Source organism: Cynoglossus semilaevis, chromosome 16 (assembly GCF_000523025.1).
Source record: "Cynoglossus semilaevis isolate Cse_v1.0 chromosome 16, Cse_v1.0, whole genome shotgun sequence".
NCBI lineage: Eukaryota > Metazoa > Chordata > Actinopteri > Pleuronectiformes > Cynoglossidae > Cynoglossus > Cynoglossus semilaevis.
In genome coordinates this window covers 9,688,786-9,710,498 of record NC_024322.1, presented here as the reverse complement: position 1 = coordinate 9,710,498, position 21,713 = coordinate 9,688,786, and the positions used below count along the sequence as shown (strand labels likewise).

The 21,713-nt window shown below is 40.7% G+C and overlaps 1 protein-coding gene across 1 annotated transcript in view; it reads left to right on the top strand.

Moving 5' to 3' along the window:
• slitrk5b (SLIT and NTRK-like family, member 5b) overlaps window positions 1–11,950 on the top strand; it is a 26,938-nt gene extending 14,988 nt beyond the window's left edge. Inside the window, exon 3 of the mRNA XM_008328541.3 lies at window positions 4,326–11,950. Coding sequence (XP_008326763.2) covers window positions 4,369–6,987 — 2,619 coding nt within the window. The 5' untranslated portion in view covers window positions 4,326–4,368 and the 3' untranslated portion in view covers window positions 6,988–11,950. The remainder of the gene's footprint in view (window positions 1–4,325) is intronic.
• Window positions 11,951–21,713: the final 9,763 nt, after the last annotated feature.

Sequence of the window (21,713 nt, the reverse complement as noted above, 5' to 3'; positions counted from 1 at the left end):
CTACTCCCACCCTATAACTCTATTGTCTCATCTACCTCTGTTCAGTCCCAGTGTAATACAATCAAAATACTTAAGTGCTATGAATGTAAAGGATTAGGAGGTAATGTGGTTAGATAATAATAAGGAAAAATACTGAAGTGTTTCATTTTTTATTAATAAAACACCAAAACACCTCAAAGCTTGTGAAACTGAAAGCTAAAGTGTTTTTTTTTTTAAATAACATTGCTGCTTTGTAATAGAGTCAAACTGTGAAGCAGTCATTGGTTGCTGACTTTAATTTTACTTTTATTGTCAATTATTATTTTTATAGAACTTTCCTTGCTTTTTGCAAGTAATATATTCAATTTCACAATATTTTGTGCTGGTAATTTTTTATTTTATAGATACGTGTTACGTCTTTTTTTGCCACTAATAGCCTTGACGCTAATGATGTTGTAAAACAGAACACTCACAAAGTTGGATAATGTTCTGGTGATTTCCAGCTGGACATACAAACTGACAATGTGTGCTGTACCATCTGTGTGCTGTACCCCCCCCCACCCCCCACACATATATATGCATATATGTGGGGGGTTATCCCCGCTGGCAAATCTCTAACTCTATTTGTGTATGTTTGACCTTGGAGCACATTATTGTAAGTCATTATTTTCTTCCAGTCATTTGTTGTTCTTATTTCTTCCCTCTACATGTGTTTGCACGTGTGTGTGTGTGTGTGTGTGGAAATAGTGCCGCTCCCAACAGCTCCCAGTTGGTGAAGATTATGTTCAGTGTCATGGAAGACTGGGAGAGACACTAAATGTGGCTCGTATCATGCATCGCCTGTGTGCCTGGCGTTCCCACTGCACATCATCACCATGAGCAAACATGAACCAGAACATATGAGCGACTTAGACATAATGAAAGTACACACGGCCTGCAATGATGTTTCAGAAAAATGAGAATCCTCCATGTGTCACCGCAAATCACCTTTAGGTTGATATGAACGTAGAAGCTAACGTATGAAGAGAACCAAAGGAACCATAAGGGTTTAAAATCTGCCAAAGGTGCAGCACAATGTGCAGCAGACGTCTCTGAAGCCAGAGGAGACGGAGGCAAAGATGAAATAATGTATGTAGGCCGAATGATGCATTAATTCTCTTTAATGTGAGTCACAGGCAATGTCCCTGATGTGTCACGCTTGTGTGCAGCAGCCAAAGGAGGAGGATGATGGATATGTGGCTCCAGCAGAACACAACAGTTTACAATTACACTTGATGTCTTTCCACATGAATGACACCGAGCACAACAGGTTGGGACGGACATGAAGAATCTGACTCTTCTTCACATTCGTCTGTATTTTGGCCTGTTTCTTTTTTGATCAGAAACAGATGAAACAGGATGAGCAGTGAGTGTTTACAGTGTAGCAGCAGGGAGGGTTTACACACTTTTACCAGCATTCCCAGTCTCTTGGGGATAATGAGTTGGATCAATTCGCATCCTATCAAGTCGCAGTATGCTCATGCACGGCATTATGGAATGGATGACATGATTATTAATGCAGTACTGCACAGGCTGGTGCTTTCACTGAGATGAAATGGAATCACTGTGACAATTCCTTAAAGGGGTTTCAATTACTGACTGGGACTCGACGAAACATTTAACTACACAGAACTGAATCTGGCATCCCGCGACTGCCAGCAACAGCTTTAGAGAGCAAAGTTAAAGTCAAGCACTTGACAGATTTTTTTTTTTTAAAGAAAAAACTAATTTCTTTCTTTTTTTTTAAGTGCCTAGCAGCTGGGTATGAGGCTCTGATGTCAAACCTGCAATATGGTGATGATGTTTTTACTGAAATAATCCTGCTGGACCAAAAACAAACAGGATTAAAATAGATGAACGTTTTACTTGGGGTGTGGGCAGGAGAGAGGGAGAGAGATCCTGCTGGCCAGATGTGGTACTTCGCCTAAAATAACACTTGGAAAGAGGCTTGTTCCTCTTGCAGGAGCTGTTCAGCTGCTTTGGTGCTGAAAAACTAAAATAAGTGTTTTCATTTTCCTCCCTGACTGGAAACCATTTTCTTTACAGACACCCTAGAACTTTGTATATTTAGGAAAGAAATAGTTCTATTAATTTTTAATTCCCACCTTGAGCAGTGAAAGTGGACTTATTAACATATTATTGTATACTGAGAGGAGAGAGTGCCGCCCTCTGGGTTCTGTGCTGTGTATTTCTGTGGCGACCTGAGGCAGATTAGACAGAAATGGACAGAGTCATCTGTGGCCCTCAGAGAATCCTTAGAAAAACACGTGAGGGACTGTGCTGCTTTCAGCTGTAACTTGGAATTCATATCGATATATGGAAGATGAGCCTTTGTCTTTTTCATTTATTTAACAACAGTCAACATTTTATTTATGCTTCCATAAAATGTTACATTTTTGTCATAATTGACAAATTACCACATTTTCTGCATTACAAATGCTAACGATCTGTACGAGTGGCTACTGTGTGTGATTGACAGCTGACTAATTACCTGGGAATGTCGCCAGGGTCTAATGTTATTGAGTGTCATTAAGTTGAATCACGGCCAGGCTTCATTTGGACTATCAAGATGCTAATCACACTTTGTTCTTATCCACATTATATATATATATAAACACTTTAATAAAGAACGAGTATTAAAGCATTCATCAAAAGAACAGTGGTTCAAAGCTGAAGGTTTTAACAGAGTTTCCTCAAAGTTCATGTTTATTGATTGGCAACACTTTTATGCACTTACAAAAATAAACAGAGAATTTGCATCAAAATACTTCTTTGGTTATGAAATCTTTCTTCTGAATCTTAACAGGTTTTTAACTCTCATGAGGAAAAACAATTAATATCAAAGCAAATATTCTTTTCAAATAACCATTACAACTGACGACTGAAGCTTTGAAACAAGTCTATATAGCTTCATGTCATTTATTTTTCAAAAGTATTTAAAAGTACTACGATAGATCCATAGGATTTCAAAAGTATTTAAAAGTACTACGATTCCTGACTATTTCAGTCCTACATGTTGGAAAGACATCAGTTCGATTCCTCCATAGAAAAAAAATGATGAAATGTTTTTAGATGTTAGTATTATGTAGTATGTATAGTAGGTAGAAAAATACTCTTGATATGTTTAATGAATGAACTTCGTACAGTTGTTTGGCAGTTTGGTTCAAATACGACCACTCATCTCACTCACTGGACACCTCAGGCTGCTTTTCTTCTTTTTTCTTCCTACGCCAGTGCTGGTGTAATAAGAAGCGCGGCAGGGAAACACCGGAGAAGAACAAATGGTTTGACTGCGATGAAGGGAAACACCTCTCTCTTTACATCGTTGACTCTAATCGGAATGGTGGAATTTATAAAAACGTGATGAAACTTACGGTGAATTGTTTGTTTGCCGACGGGTTGCGTAAAAAGACGCACCGAGACCAGTGAATAATGAATGTTTGTCGGGACATTCTTATTCCCTTGTAGATGGGTCAACGTCTTTTGGGAGAATGTACACTATCTCGGTTTGATGACGCTCCAGTGAGCTGGCTCTTTGAGCATGAAATGACTTGACATCCTTTTCTCGACCACCGAGAGAGAGAGATAGAGATAGAGAGAGGAGGAGGAGGAGGAGGCGGAGGAGGTGGTACGGAGGATAAGCAACTTTGTTTCCATTGCCATAGCTGCGTCTCCTCCGGCGCAGCAGCTCTGTGAAGAAACAGCATTTAATCTTGATCAGCCCTTAATTCATCCTCTCCGGTGATTCGTGACAGTCGACTAAACAGCGCTCGCCTTAAATAGATCCTGTTTTCCGTTTTGCTTTGATTAAATGCAAAAAGATGTGCTGAGAAAAAACGGGGAGTCTGCATCTTCGTCAGTGCGCTCCAGGTATGTATTTCTGCAAAGAGTTGAAGACTTATTCCGTGGCTTCTTTGACATCCCGAGAACCGTCTGGCAAATTTGAAACCACTCGGCTGTTAATTCAAACCGTACTTTTTGCTTTACATTTCTGTACATGTAAATGCATGAGACAGGGTCCTCCCTCTCAGCCGTTTTAGATCGTTGTGTTGTGCTTCCATGCGTTGCTTTGACCTTGCTTTTTTATGTTGTTCCATAGCTTGAAGGAGTTGCTCACTGTCTTGTTTTGTTTGAGCCAATTTTTTGATCAGCAGCCACACATCCAGAAGTTACCTCTGGGTGTAATGGCAAACGAAGCCTTGACTCATGCAGGCTGCAGCTCTGCTCGTGTGGAAGTAGTTTTCTTTGCAGCCTCTGCTTGTTTCACATCACAGTGTGTGTGTATCTGTGTGTGTTCTGTTTTGTAGATGACATTGAGGAAACCGTAGCAGGACTCTGTGGGCTCTGGACATGGGTTGCAGGAAAATGCATCTTTGGATTTCCTGTGTTTTGCTAAGTACAGCATCACTTTGCTCTGCTGAGATGTTGGGCGCTTATGGAGAAACATGTCAAAGACTGTGTGCCTGCGAGGAGCGGGAGGGCATTCTTACAGTCCTGTGTGAAAACAGAGGAATACTAAGACTTTCAGACGTAAAGCCTGTGCACGTTTCCCACTACCATCTGCTGCTCACTGGGAATCAGGTGAAAAAGCTGTCCACAGATGATTTCGTTGATTACAAAGGACTCACCATTCTTCACCTGGGAAATAATGACATATCTGAAGTCGAAGCAGGAGCTTTTAACGGACTACAGGGATTAAAACGATTACATCTTAATAATAACAAAATAGATGCCTTGAAGGAAGAGTTTTTCTTCGGCCTTGAGAGCCTAGAGTATCTGCAAATTGATTACAACTATATCACTCACGTAGCAGCAAACGCCTTCAGCAGGCTTCGACATCTGGAAGTCCTGATTCTAAATGACAACTTAATATCATCGCTGCCCATAAATGTTTTCCAGCATGTACCGTTGACTCACTTGGACTTAAGGGGCAATCAGCTCAAAGTACTTCCTTATTCAGGTCTGCTGGAGCACATGAACGGTGTGGTGGAGCTACAGCTGGAGGAGAATCCCTGGAACTGCTCTTGTGAGCTCATAGCTCTCAAGACCTGGCTCGAGAGCATATCGTACACCTCTCTGGTGGGAGATGTCGTTTGCGAGTTCCCTTTTCGTCTCCACGGGAGAGACCTCGATGAGGTTTCAAAGCAGGAGTTGTGCCCGAGGAGAGCTATCGCTGAATATGAGATGCCATCGCTGCCACATATGAGCAGTGATGCGTACTACAGGACCACGTCAGCTCTGGTTACAACATCCTTCACTTCATCTGGGATTGCCCGGTCGTCATCAAGACCCACCAAAGCACCTCGACAGTCAGGAAAATTAAAATCCAGACCCACGGCTCGCGTTCCATCTAATAAGCCGCAGAATTATGGCCAAATTATTTCCTATCAGACAAAATCCCCCGTGCCTTTAGACTGCCCGACTGCCTGCACTTGCAATCTTCAGATATCAGACCTGGGCCTGAATGTGAATTGCCAGGAAAGAAAAATTGAGCATATATCTGATCTAAATCCCAAACCCTACAATCCCAAGAAGATGTATCTCACGGGAAATTACATCCCAGTTGTACGTCGATCCGATTTTTTCGAGGCGACTGGATTAGATTTGCTTCATCTTGGTAACAATCGAATCGCTCGCATTCAGGACCAAGCGTTTGGCGATTTGACACATCTGAGAAGACTGTACCTTAATGGGAATTTAATCGACCACCTTACAACTGATATGTTTTATGGACTGGAAAGCCTCCTGTTTTTATATTTAGAATACAATGTCATTAAGGACATTGCAGCCGATGCCTTTCAGCACGTTCCCAAACTTCAGCTCCTCTTCCTGAACAATAACCTCTTGAAAACATTACCTGCGGGGACATTTAAAGGCCTTACGTTGACCAGACTCAATCTCCGCAATAACCACCTGCGCTACCTGCCTGTCAGCGGTGTTCTCGATCAGCTCACGGCGCTGGTGCAGGTCGACTTGTTTGAGAATCCGTGGGATTGCTCTTGCGTCATACTCGACTTAAAGACGTGGCTGGAGCAGCTGAGCACGGGCACGGTGATAAACAATGTCATATGTGGCTCGCCCAAGAGGCTGGCCGGAGAGGATATAAGATACATTAGGACCTCTAATTTCTGCCCTAATAAGTCTGAGATTGTTGCCTCCGTGATCCCACCCTCTGAAGAATCTTTCCCCGGCAGCACTGTCACCATAGAAACATCCCTGGACTCGGACACAGAACACAGTGCCATTCCTTTATCTGTGATGATTCTTGCCCTTCTCCTCATGTTCATTGTGTCTGTGCTCGTGGCTGCCGGGATGTTTGTGGCAGTGAAGAAGAGACATCAAAAGCGTTTAAATGAGCAGAATAACTCCATGAACGCCTGCATCAGCTCTCTCAACATGGAGTACGGCCTGTACAAAAAAGGCACCATTCCCAAAGTGAGAACATCTGCGGGCCACGTGTACGAATATGTGCCACCGCCCACAGAATCCACATGCAGAACCGCTGCCCACACCCCGATGGACAGCAAATCCGTGGAGGGATTTCGAGACTTTGACGAGCTGAGCTGCACTTTTCTGGGCAACTCAGATGAAGAGGCAGTCAGTAATGTAATAAGCTCAGAGTACAGTGCCCCCACTCCCGAGCCTCTAAACAAGCCCTCCACCCCGCACCGGGATGATCAATATTGCTACAGAGACGTACTTGAGCCAGACAAGCCTGGACGCTACAGCAGTACACTACCATGCAGGCATACAGCGCAGTCATCAAGTCAGTTTACCTCAGACTGTGATGCAAGGCATCAGTACATGCAGCCGGAGAGAATACAACAGACTGTGTTCTATTGCACAGCACCGAGTACTGTATACGTGAAGCCCAGCGGGAGTGAGTACTGGGAACTTAAAGCAAAGCTTCACATTGATCCAGATTATCTTGAGGTTCTGGAAAAAAGAACCACATATACACAGTTCTAAGAGAGCTGGAGCAGGTTGTTCATGACTGCCATGATATCTTCTCACTTTGATTACTGTACGTGAGCGGCAGTGAACATTTGTGAGCATCGTCCACCACAGGAGTGACGTCCGAAACGCGAGCACATTTTTCATACATACATCTGAGGCTGTAATATTCACCAGGTTTAGGTTATTTAATCACTGAGACAAAAAAATATTTTAGTTTGTTCAGCACATTCAGCAGAAGTTCCTGTTCTTTTAATCTTTTTACATCATTTTATCTTAAGATGTTGGACAGACTTCAGCTTGATCAACACCCAGTCTTGCGTTGATGCTCCTCCAATCCTCTAATATCCAATCTTGACACATAAACCTGTTACCAGTTAACATGAAAATTGGAAACCTACTGGAAATTTGAACCGTATTGACAGTTTGCTCTAACTCGTAGCCCCATACAGGTCCAGGCAAGAGCTGTGACACTGCCAGGCCATGTTCTATTCTTAGGAGATGGAGGAAAATATAGAATATAATTGACGTAATAGGTGACATTCAGCAGAATCTTGACGTCAGTAACACGTACCTTCACTGATGTGAACAACCGTAGACAATTCTACCATCAGTCACAGTTGGTAATGAGTCACATCCACCACACGGTGTTTCTCTGTCTTTTCTCAATTCTCGCTCTCTGTTCACAGAGAAGACGTCACATGGACAGGATCACTTTGGATTTAAACAGTTGGCCCCAGTTTACATCAGTTTAGTTTACCTCAAATTTTGTGTAGAATCTATAGCCTTGCTCTCCTAAATATTTTGAATTATTATGAAGACAACAACTCTTTTCTTTGACTGTAGTATGAAAGTGAAGAACCAAACTGTAAACTTTTTAGTTTCTTTTTGCAGTTTTAGCAAATGTCCCAACAAATCTACCAGCGTTTCTGAAAGAAGAAAATAAAAATCAGCATTTTTTTTTCTGCTTTACATTAACTAATACATTTGATTTAATAATTAATATCCTGCCAGTAAACTGATCTGTGAACTAAGCAAAAGGTTGAGACAAATGCTCACGTTGCCTTTACATCGCTGGGGAAATACAGTACCGTGCTCTCATGGAATATGGAAGATTTTATATACACATTTATTCAGCCAGAGCGCACCTCTCTGGGTGAGACCCAGATATCATAAAACAAGTTATAATGTTACACCTCAAATCAAAGTCTATGAGGCCCATAAATCCAGTCTGCTGCATATACAACAGGGTATCTGTGTAAATCTGTGGTGTTTCCCAGAATCCTCCCCATCTCTTCGCCTGCTGCACTTTGTATTATGGACACATGTTGCACTCTGTTGTCTTCATTAGCTGTGATGTCACAGTACTCAGAAATGTTGTATCTAAAAAATAAGAATGATATTAACAATAACAATAATATAAGACGTGTTATTAAACGGGAAAAAAACAAAGGTTTAACCCCGGGCAGCTGCATTAGAAAACTCTTTTCCATGAGCATACAGTATATGGTTAAAAACCACACTTGATGTTAATGTTCGTATTAATGAACAGTAATGAGTGTCTTCATTTGTGCCACTACCAAAGCCCTTCAGAAAACAGACGATAAAATATGCAACTCTAATGGCACATTAAAAACCGAGGGAGAATGCAGTAATGCAACATTACGGATGGCAACCGCCGTAAAACACCAAAGAAGATAAAGAACACGGGTACATTAAAACACAGGCCCGTGTTATATGGCACCCTCACAACCTCCGCTCTTTATGATGTCTGAAAACATCTACCATTAACTCCCCGTTGCAGTATGCCTGAGTGGATCTACAATACCACGAAAGTCGAATGCGAACCCGGTTTTCAGGAGAGATGGTTGGAAAAAAATGCATTAAAAATTGAAATCTTTAATCTGGTAATGGCCACGAACCTTCATTTCAAGGCCATGCGGCGGCCGCAGCTCATCAGGCGGTGGTGCATTTCACCTGGAGTGTGTGTGGGTTTGATTTCAGACCTAGTAGTTTATATGCCACCCCCTGATTAGATGGTAAAAGCTTTAGTGCAAAGTGCTTTGAGTGGACATTAGGACTAGATCGTCTGAATACGACAGACTTTTTTAACTAGATATTCTTCAAAAGGACAAGGAAACAATGTTTTGCCAAAAAAAATAAACTGAATATTTGGAAATTGATACCTTCATTTGACAGAGTTAGCACTGATACATGTTTTATGATTTATTTGGAAGTTTTGAAGGGGGAAATGTGCAGTCATTTGGTAAAGATCAGCACATTTGATTGAGCCGTTGATGGACGCTGTTTTTAGACCCGACCTTGATGACCCAACCTGTATGCAGTTAACTCTGATCTGATTCAGTAACCTCACAGAACGCAGCCTGAATGGCCTCTCTGTATAGCCCGTAGGGAAACATAAGTCAAGTCTAGATTCTAATGTAATTTAAACTAAAAAAACTTCTTTTATTTTTTTCTTTTGCATTTTAGAAAACCAACTTTTCCTGAGTTTTTACATCATAATTTTGAATATGTGCAAAATAATTTTTCCGTTTATTTAGGCCTCAGCTACACACACACACACACACACACAGTGTAAAAGACTGGATATTTTTTATACAGATGGTTCCCTTTTCCTTTAAGCAAGAAGATGCACTATTGACTTTTACTGGTCAATCTTGATGTCACATTGTGAAATGCACCACATGTTAACCTGTGCATATAGCCATAGTAGTAGGTTGGATGAGTGCATACACACGACATAAAAAAAGTGTGCAAAACTGTTGCACTCTGCATAGATGAGGATTACATATTGACAATCTGTTCCAAATGCCCACAACACATTGCTTGTTAAATCTTCTTACATGGTTCTAATTTCACGTGTTGTCATGGCAAAAAAACTGATTAAATTGGATCATACGGTATTTAAAATTGACAATTATTACACGGCATAGTTTGTCTTATCTTTTTTTTTTGTTTGTTTTTTGAAAGGACGTCAACTTTAATCGAGCAATTTGGCTTTGTCTCCATTTCCGTAGTCTTAAATAGGGATTAATGGTCACATTTTAATGGAGTGCGAGGGCCTTAGCCATGACTTTAAAACAAGCACAATAAACGAAAGCATGACCTGAATGACTAATCATATTTATGCATGAAACTGTTGCTATGCTCTCACCGGAAGGAAGCACAACATCCAGACATAATGTAATTTTACCATTTTCCGGGTCAGTAGCCTAAACGTAGGAACGCGACATGTGAAATTAAACTAATCGTTTAACACACACACACACACACACACACGGAGTGAGTTCAAATCATTCGTGGTATTTTGAAGCAAACCTGTCATCTTCGTTTAACTAATTAGAGGAAAATGCTGTGTCAGGATCCACGCATTACCACCGAAGCATTAGTCACGGCGTTTAATAAGGACGCCGTCTTGTTTCGTTGCCTTTCGCTCTTTAGACTCGACTCCTAATTATTATTTCACTTGACCCGTTTCTGCTCTTTAAATAGAGGAAATGAAATATACACAGTGATGCATGATGTGAACCTGCATGCGTTTCTACGTCAGAAACGCGGCGAGTGTGGGATTTGTTTTGTATCAATATGTTGCTGTGTAATGAATAGGTGTTAAAAACACTGTAAACCTGCCAACATGCACAGATGGATGCACATGAAATGTTTTCATTGTATAGACTTTCTGGCATTTAGCTTGGTGCCAGTTAAAATTAAACTTTTCTTCTCATATCTGGTGAACTTTTGTGCAGGCAAACTAACGCAGCCCAGCAAATATTAGGTCACTGTGGGACGAAATTATTCAGAGAAAGTATGAATTAAACATTTTATTTTATTTTATGTATGAATCTTTTAAAAGTTAGTGGTGGAATGAAGACTGTATTTACTGTGTATATAGGCATTTATAATATTGTTGTTTTTTTCTGTATATTTTAGCATTTTTGACAGGTGTAGGGGAATACAAAAGTAATTTTTAATTGTGAAATATCTACTTTGTTTTGTAATTGCTTTTGTCACTGATTTTAATAATGAAACTGTGCTTTCTTTTTTTTCTTTTGAAATCTCATTGAATATTCTCTGCCAGTACGTAATCAGGTTTTCAAAAAGCATAAACTTGCCTCTTTTTGCAGTAACACGGTCCATCTAGGAATATGTGCTCAAATATGTCTCCAGTGTGCTGTTTACTTTAGTTGCTGGTTAGCTGATGAATAAAAGATATGCATTCATTTGATTATAATCTCGCTTCTTTGTGCAGTTCGACCTTTTGTTGTGGTGCAGTGTATGTCACGTTGCAGATGGAGGACAAATAGAATATGTTATTTTTAAACATTACTCAAATTACAAAACAAAAGTGTGATGTTCGGGCTGCAGCCAGTTTCAGGCTTTCCATTATCTCTGATTGAAATCGAAAAAACATGGCTAAAATATACAATCAGGCCTGCCAGTAGGGTTGGGGGGGGGGCAAATCGGTCTGCTGACCCGGGTTCAGGCTAGAGGGGCCCCTCATTAAACTATGGAAAAGGCGAGAATATGACATAGTTGTCCTAGAAATACCTCTGTTTGGTGCCATATCCACCAAAGATATTTAGACAAATGGTCATCTCATTTAGTGTCCAATCACAGTAGTTGTCTGTGAACGAGGGCGAGGGAAGGAGTGGATGTGTTGTTGAAGGGGGTGAGTCTTAAAAACATTGGATCAAGCATCCCAAAGTGCACACGTGCAGAACAAACAAGCAGAGAAGAGGTGATGAAGAGGGCAGAGGCGCAGGGTGGGGAGGGTTGAGACGAGGGTTGAGACGAGCGTCAGGACGACGTGTGACAGAAAGACGGCAGCAAGAGCCGAGGAAATAATGGTTATTGAAGTTGGAAGCGAGACGGCGGCTTTCAAGTTAAAGATAGTTGAGTGTTCTTTTAAGATGCTGATATTTATATTTATAGTTTGCTAATTGCTGGTATGAAAGAACTTACTAGATGGCACAGTTGAAGATGCAGTTTGAGTTTGCTAATTGCTGGTATGAAAGAACTGACTAGATGGCACAGTTGGAGATGTAGTTTGAAGATATATATATGTGTATATATGTGTATATGTATATATGTAACATATATACATATATGTATGTATGTATACATTTTTTTCTTTTACATATTAGTGGATATATTGCTTGTCATAAACGCTCACTCACCTTGTCTATAATATGCAAAGATATTAATAATATGATAAATGTCTGATAATTGTTGTATTTTTACTTCAGTTTTAGGGCCTTTATGGTATACTATAAATGTTTTGTTTTTTAAGTCAAAAAGTATGATAGTTTAAGTTTTCTTTGAACCAAAAAAAGTCATTTCTGATTTACCTTAACACCCCGTCACTGCCTTGAGGTGTTTCCTGCTCATAGCCAATCAGCTCGCACCTTTCCCTTACTGCCATTCTCTAGTTTTATAAAAAAAAAAGACAGACACACTGACGGCTTTAAACCAGTCATAGAGAAATGCTGCACAGCACAATTTTACAGAACGTATTAAAACAGAGTGGGTGTTGGAGATGCTGTTTTAACAGACGTAGTGAGATAGTGACGACGATTTAGAATGGCATGTTTGAAAAGGGTCAACGTTAAAGATAAGAATGTATAGAAAGGACTGAACTGTAAAATAATTGAAAAATATCTGTGTAATTGAACTAGTCATTTTGTTTCTTTCAGTTACCATAGCCACATAGCATGCTCAATAATGTTAGCCTTGTGCTGCTAACATGAGTTAGCTTTTCCTGGCATTTTCTTATTTTTTTTATAAATTATATCTTGATCTGTCCTTTCAACTTGACAACAAAAAGACACTGTTTCCATGTATTTCTTTCAAAAGTACAGAGATCATTCATGGACTTGTTAAAGAGGAATCAAGGGAAAGGTTAACACAAAGGCGTACAGTTCCCAGTCCTGACCCCTGGTGGGGGCAGCTGAGAGATGTTCCTGTGTTTTGTAAATCATCTGACGTCCACGGAGTTCAAACAGCTGCACAAACAGCAGCAGAACACAGTGGGATGTACGTAACAAAACAAGCTAATTTTGCAATTTTACTCTCAAAAGCAGCAGAAAAAAATAACATTTCATGATGTGTTTAAAACTTAAAAAGAAATTTAAAAAAAAACATAAGATGGTTCAGAATAACCTCAAAACTCTGATATAACAACTGCAAACATATGCCAGTGCGTGCCAGACACTTAGAGAGGAAACATATTCTTAGCAGACATAGCTTTCAGGAGAACCCGTATCCATGGAAACATCCAATTACCTGACACAGAAACAATCGTAGTATACGCAGTACATAGAGTAATCCAATCCGTAACTCAGCCTATTTGACACACTGCATATATGATCATGTATATATTCACTCTATACTACATGCATATAATGCCTAAAGCTCAAAATGCATCTGCATGGCTCATAACAGCGGGGATGTAGTGTCATTTCTTTTGACCAGACATCTCGCCCACGAGCCTGACCCTTCATTCTGATTGACAGTGCTTTAAGGTTGAGCTTCTGCAAGAGCGTGGATTTTTATGTGGAGAGGAAAATTAGGGCAGATCTGCATTATGTAAGCTTGAGGAGACGTGTCAGACAGTGTGAAGAGAGCGTGTGACGGTTCACCAAAAAAAAAAACAAAAAAGAAAATAGAAAAAGAATCCCTACTACCTGCTGACATCAGGAAAAGAAAAACAGTACAGGAATACCCCTGAGTCAGACGTCTTTGATAACGCCACTGTTCCTCTTACAGAGGAGAGTAAAATAGACTCTAACATCTGGCGACATATGTATAGTTTCCAGTCGTTAGTCTCAGACTATGTTTCTGTCCCCGAAGCTGTTTTACTCTTGTGTTTCACTGCTCCTTCTCTCCCTTACTCTCTGAATGTGTATCTGGCTGTATAAATTATTGACTCAGACTATATTCATGCTCGCCTTAAGGTCTTCAGTCAACCACTGTGGCTATACCTGTGCTTTATTTTTCATCTTTCAATATTTCTGTATCAAAAACACCTCCACTGAGCTCAGCGAGAAAGTACACGTCCTCAGTAATAATTAATCACTGACGACTCCAACATAAAGTGCCATTTATCCGTGTCCAGTGTGGTTATCAATGATGTATGTCACAGTCGTCTATTGATCTGCCTGCTTTTAAGCTGAAATGTGATGCTGCCGGGATGGAGTTGTTTCTTCACACCAGGACAGAAGGTTCTGTAAACGTGCTTATCTGTACTTCTGGAAACAGTAAGAGTCATACGTACTAATATTTATAAGAGCTCATCCTGGATTAACGCTGCAAAAATCCTCCTTCATCCTCCCATTTATAGTCCTCCGCACTAAACACAAGAATGGTGTTTCACAAAAAAGCTTTGTCGCCAAGCAAAATAGAAATGCTAATATAATAAGAGTGGATTACAAGAGGCGTCTGTGAGTCTGAGTAACAGTGACTCTTTTTTCGCATTGCACTAATCCCTGGTTTACACATAGGCATTGTCAAAAAATGCAGCACATTCTTCTATCTGAAATTCAATGATGCCCTCGAACATTTCTTAAATGGGCGTGAAAATCACTCCGTCGCCCAACCACCGCCGCCACACTGACATCTTCCATGATGATAATGACACCGTCATCACTGAGGAAACTGATCGTACTAATTGCTGCTGCTTTGCAAGTGTGATTTTTATTTTCCTTTTTCACTGTATTAAAGACTTTAGATGGAAAACAGACGATGGTTTCCATTCTTTGATTTTCCTCTCCACAGCATTATAACCTGTAGATCAATGTTTCCCAAACTTTTTTTTCTGGGGACCCATATTTTAAATCACAGAACTTCACGACCCAAGTCAATAGACATTATTCGTAAACTCCCAGGAAACATTATGCAGGTTCACTTCCTTTTAACCCCTCAGCAAATCAGCGATGTTCTCTTCTCTGTTGTCCTCCAGTGCCTCTAAAGCTGTTGGTCTTTAATATATTATACCGTCAAAAAAAAGGCCAAGACGCGTGACAACACGCCGCACTGGAGAAATATGTCTTGGCTTGGAACCTTAGAAAAAATGTTTTTTTTTTTGTTTTTCAGTGGATTTATTATGAATGCAGCACGGTGTCACAGCCGCCGCAGCAGCGTCTGCTCCTGATATGAAAAACTATGTGACCTGAGAGGTTGTGTTTTCTCCTTCACTTAAGAGAAAGGAGGAGACACAAATAACACAGTGAAAAAGGCAGCCTTGTCTGAATGATAATGTCAAATAAGACAGGTGAAAAGGACAGGATTTTTTTTTTCCCCAAGAGAGATGGAATCTAACTATTTTATCACAACTGTCATGTAGAAAAATCAGCCTGGGCGATCACTTTGTCCTTAAAAAGCCCAATCCGAGTGTTTCGTCGTGTGACTGTTATTGCAGTTCTGTGGCAGCCTGAATTTTAATGCCGCTCCTGCTGCACTGTTGAACATCCCTTTCTTTTTTTTTTCTGATCGTTCCATAAAACCAAACTGACAACTGGAGGAAGGCACCTCACCAGCTGTCTGCCGACATAGGCATGTGATTTTCCAAAATTATTGTAACAATTACTCAATTTATTTCTTATTTCTTTTTTTGAAGTAGTACGTCACATTTTTAAAAATTATCCAGTTAATGTTTTTATTTTTTTACAAACAACAGCAAAAGCCAGAGCATTTTGTGTTTACATTTTACGACTCGAAAGTAGAATGGACTGACAGTGGAAGAGATGAGAGCTAAACATAAGACATGTAATTAGCTCTAGCTGTTACTACATTTCATTAAGAAAGCAGTTTCAGTGTAATGTCTGGGCTGTTTTAGTCTCTCCACAACGGCTGGACTTTCAAATCAGCCCTGGTGTCATTATAGTGAAATGCTCGTGGAGACTCCGACTGCAGTGCGGTGCACTTGAAATACGATCTGAAAAGCTCAATCATATTCCTCTAAAAGGAGTCTAAACGGAGCTCACTGCAGCAAATGCCAGCTGGTGCCAAGGTCTCTTATCTAACTATGGTGGTCAGAGCTACAGTAAATGAAGATGAACTGGTACACACACACGGAGGAGCCGTCTTACTCTCTGGTTTTCTGTTTTCTTCTCTGTTTGTTGGTCATTTCCTGTTGGCTTGTATATTATAATAATCATGTTTATTTTTCTTAAGTGCATTATTTTTGCACTCTATATTCCCTGGCACAACGTCAGATAAATAACACAACTTGTACCGAGCTGATGGAGATTTATTGCCTTGCTTAAGGGCGCAGCAGTGGGGACAAATATTTAGAGTGACAGGAGAATCTACACGATGTGGCCCTCATTTCTAAACATGCTGTTGGCATCTTGTTGATTAATGCCACAGTACAGCAGTGTTAAAATGCAGTGTGAGCACTGGGTTGTCAAAAAGGCAGTTATTTTTGGTTATATTTTGACATTGTAATGTTAGGTTTATCTTGTTCCTCATAAGATGCCATTACTTATAAGGGTTATTTTATGGGTTTTTATACTAATGTTCAAGGTTGCTGTGATAATGGAGCATGTTTTGCATTTGCCCCAGGGTAAACCAGATGTGCTGATATGGCAGATGGAGGTACAATTCTTTTAAAAACCATGTTATTAATCTGTTGGTTGTCATAAAGAACCAGTCGTATCATTGTGAGATGCAGTTGCTAGGCGAGCTTCGGTCCACTGCTGCCCTACAGCGACCGACTGTCATCGTGTGTCGTCAATTCACAAATCAATTAATCAAGTGTTAATTGTCAGACGTGTGTGGTCACCGTCTCCACAGGCCTCGCAGGACTCACGCCGCAATCACAGGTTAACCTTCAAATTTAGTTGTTTTTTTTTTCTGCAGAAAGACAATCTGTGTTTGTGACATTGGTGTCTGGAAGGTTCTTCTCATATTTACCTAAGTGTACTGTACTTGGACTCTGCAGTATCTATTTTTTTTAGGAACTATTTATATATTTCTGGGCATTGTCTTTGGTTTCACAAAGGAGGGCTGGGGGGTCCCGGCCAGAGGCTAATGCTGATTGGACGGGGCCTTGGCATGGAAAGTTTTGAACCACCGTGTATAAAAATGTATGAGACGCAACTATGTTGTGCTCATTCCTCAGACACACTGTGGTAGGATCTGCGTTACACTCTCTCTTATTGAAACTTTTTTTTTGCGAGGAGCCCGGAGTTCAAGGCACAATGAGATTCTCCTGCCAACAACTCCTGTGACAGGTTCAGAATATGCAGTGCTTCTCCAAAGCACTTTTTCATGTTTCTGTCTCTTTTCGCCTTGTGTGTGTGCGTCTGGGATTTACAACAAGCTGCAATGGATCAAAACAGATGGCAACGTGGGGGGGTGCGGGGTAACCGTCTGCTGCACCTTTGGAAACAATGCCACACATCCGCTGTCAAACAAATAAATCACCTCTCGTTGAACTCATTCTAATAGAATTGGATTGTGTCTTTGACATTCCATCTTAAAAGGAAAACAAAGGGACCGTGCGTACGGCACTCACGCCAAATCCATAGTATCTGTGAGGTGCCCTGTGCATGCATGCTGCCTTATTAAATATATTGCTTTTGTGCCAAGAGCATTGTTATATCCTCTTGAATGCATCAGGGCAAAAAGGCTATCGTGGATTTCCATAAATTGAAGTAGCAAATAGGTCATAAATATCATTAATATTCCAAGAGCAGTACTTCAAAGAGTGGTGAGCCTCCGCATTAACTACATTTGACCGTTTATATCTCCGCTCATTATCCAGTCTGGGAGCTATTTTTTGCTGTAGGCCACATACTGTAGGCTGGGGAAAGTGCATCAAAAGCCACCTTTCAAGTTCCTTAAACATCACGCAGCTGCACAGCTACTAACAAGCTACGAGGCTGAAGGACTTTCCTGCCAGAGTCTCTTTCACTGTCGGCTCCGTCGTCCTACAGAAGCTCATTGCAATTTACGTGAGAAAGCGCTTCAATTCTTCACTGTTGTCTGAATTACTGAGAGGCAGTTGTTTGGGTGAGGGCTGAGATTTCACCAGATTTTTTTTTTTCCTAAATGGCGTGTCAGATTTTTCCGGCCAATTAATACAAGGCTTCAGCAGTTTTGACAAGCGTTGCTTGAAATCTCTACAAACAAAATGTCACGCCTTTACAGCGGTTTGAAAAATGCTACAACAAAGAGTAAAAGAATGTACAAATGGTGACATTTAACTGAGATGAAGTGAAACGTGAACTTGGGAGTACAGCGGCGTCGGGTGATCTAAGGATCTCCAACCACACAGTCATCATTTAATATGGCTTTAAAAATTAATGTGCTTGTTATGTTAATTAATTTGTGAGGATTAATTAGATTAATATGACTTTTCACTGCATTTTAACGCATGGGCAGAATGACGTGCACTTTATATTCACCGGCTCCACAGACCGTCCACCTCTGTTGTTCTAAAACACAGTCAATACACATGATGTTATTTACACACACTGGGGTGGGGGGGTTTGAAGCATCCAAAACACATTTCTGCACCCCCCGAATCTCTGATTAATCATGATTAATCATGATTAATCAACAGTATTCCTGGGATTAATCGGATTAGAAATGTTAATTGTCCAACAGCCCTACTTACATTCAAATCATTACCTGAGGATGAAGAATAAAAATGAATGCACCACAAGCTGTAGACGTTACTAAAAGTAACATTCAGTGTTTGCACTTTTCCTTACAAAACTTGTCATTGAACTCTCGGATAAAAAGGCACATTTTCATATATTTGTTTCTGCAGACTCTCTACTAGATCAAAAAGCAGAGAGTCATAAATCTGGCTCAGTTTCGCACAAGAAAGGGTCAGAACAAAGAAAAGCAGAACCCCGTGGTTCTCAAACACAGTGGTGCGTACATCTGCAGCGTCAGCTGCAACAGCAGGTGACCACCGTCCTGACCTTCTTCACTAAACTAACACACAGTATTAACTCCTGCCTGCCCTGAAAATAAAACAACACACTCCTCTGTGTGTGTCGAGATGAAAGAATGTTAGAAAGTTATTACAAACTCAAATTACAAATCATAGCATTTCGCCCCCTATGGGACAAATAAGCAAAATTATTTACCTAGCAATAGCCCTGCCGAGCTCAATGCCCTCTTCGGTGGGGCCGCCCCCAACTTTGGGAACCACTCTCACACAACCAAATCCCTCATTTTATTCGTAAAATGTACTGCATGTGTATGGGAATGTGTTTAGAGTACCTCACATTTTACAGTTTGACCTCCTGTTTATCAGTTAACCTGACAGTGAGGAATCTCCCAGGTCACTATAATTGTGACCTTTTCACTCTACTTTGCCCTGGTGTCCTCAGTTTGAAGTGTGTGTCCCCATCACGTCCTCGAGTCGTGACAAAGTTCAGGCGAAACACTAAACTTTAGGGTTAGTGCCGACTTTTCTAGTTCTTTTCACAGAAGAACATACTTATCACCACAGGAATAGTCTGGAGAGTATAAAAAAACATATTCAATCTGACATACAATGGCAGCGCCACCTGCTGCAGCTGAGCCACCTGAATGTGTGTCTCTGCAGGGTTGGTTAATTACGGTGCTAAAAGCAGCTCCTCATACATCACATTAGCTGCACGGCTTCTACAGTGATGTTTAACCCCAGTCAGTTCTTTTGACGACGCGTGGTGATAAAAGTCCACCCTCTAACTAGTTTACAAAAGGAAAACACGTAAGAATGTGAGATAAATTATTCAAAGATACTATTTTAGAATTCACATTGTGTTTTAATAATTCATCACACACACCATGGAAATAAGGAAACACCTAGAGTTAGGAGTTTTACATGCACATTTTGAAGTTATCTCAAGTCGGTTGATTTGAATTGTAAAGCAACAATGGTACAAAAAAAGATGAAAGGGCCAATAATTGGATAAATGCGAGGAATCTATCAGCCCTGCTAACATTAGGACCAGAACTTCTCCTGGTATCTTGTCAGTTGACTGTGATCTTGATGGCTTCATTTTCCCTGAAGGCTGAAATCTGACACAGGTTCATCTCCTCACCTAGCCACTGGCTTCCAGATCAAAGCCCAGATACACTCAAAGGGAAAAGGAGTCAGATAAGAAAAAGTTGGTTGCTATGGCAACCTCTAGCACTTTTTCAAAGTCACATACTTGTGTATTGTTACAAAGAGCCCAGCGTACTAACTGCATTAATCAACATTGGTCTGTACTGGTGCGATGCAGCTTTGTTGTTGAGGGTTTTATCACAGTGTGGACGTAAAGGGTTTGTATATGAACCCGTGACATGCTACACAGTGGCAACATTAAATCCTCATTAATGCAAAAATACTCTTTCATCAAACTGTGTTTATGTGGAAATGGAGTTTTAATAACATCTACTCTGCATAAATTCCCTTCTGCCCCTCCCAGGGGCATGAACTTTCCCTGGCACCAGAGTATGGCCACATCAAATATTCAAACTCGGATTTCTCCAATCTGCAGGACAGCGTCCTTGGGAGTCCGACATCTCCTGTATAATTAAGTTGTCGGGATTAAGGCAGGGGTGGAGCCTAATCAGCAGAAGGATTGGACGATAAGCATTAAGCCACAAAGACAGAAGTTATTAAAAACGCCTCTGATCAGAAGGCTGCGCTAATGCACCAATCCTCAGGAACGAGGTCAACCCATTTGGCTTTCCACAAAGTCAAATCTATTAAACATGTGAACGTGTGGCTCCGACCCAGGAGTCAGAACCCAAACACTTCACGGTGTTTGTGAGGGTTGAGAAAAATACTGAAATAAACCTGTTGGCGTCCGACACATTTATTGGATGTGTTGCATGTCAGCAAGGTGGATTTGTAATTAAAGCTAATGATGTTCCAAAAAATAGGTGTGACCTTGTGTGTGTGTGTTTGTGTGTGTGTGTGTTACGGTTCCCTTTTTTAACCTATTATAACCATTAAGGACCATTTTTGTTGTTGTCACACTATTCCTGACCAGTAGTCCTAATGGGGACCAAAGTTTGGTCCTAATGAGGCGGGCCTTAACGTAATGATGACGACAGGAGTTGGAGTTATGGGTTAAGTTTTTTCCAATTACTGCCTGTATTTAGGGATTTCTGTATTTCTGGGATGAGGCTTAATTTAAATGAAGAGAAGTGAATGTGGACTTTCAACAGGAATAGCTGTGTGAGTGTGTCTGAGTGTGTGTGTGTGTGTGTGGGGGGGGGGGGATGTACCTGGGATAGCTGTCCTGTGGGAATTCTTTTTCTTTTTTTTTAAATCTCAGGAAAATATATTTGTTGGTAAAATTATGCAGGTCCCCACAGAGTGAGGGAGTATTTTGAGGTTTGGAGTTAGATTTAGAATTGAGTCGTACGAAAGTAAGGGTGAGGATTAGGATTAGGATTAGGCTTATATTAATGGTTTGGGTGATGGATTGTGAAGTGTGTGTGTGTGTGTGTGTGGGTGTGCGTGCGTGTGTGTGTGTGGGACATGGGAAAAAGAATGTCATGAAACATCATGTCTACAAGACTACTACACACTTATGCAGACATTAGGCGTGGCATTCTTGTCAGAAGGTCAGACTGAATGACGGCTCCTCGGCGAAGGACGTCTGAGCTCCTGCGTGGAGTCCAAACACGGAGTGAGTGGTGATTAGCCAGCAAATTAAAAGTGTTAATCAACAACAGAGTTTTAACAACATGATGCTAATACTAATTATAATGGCCTTTAG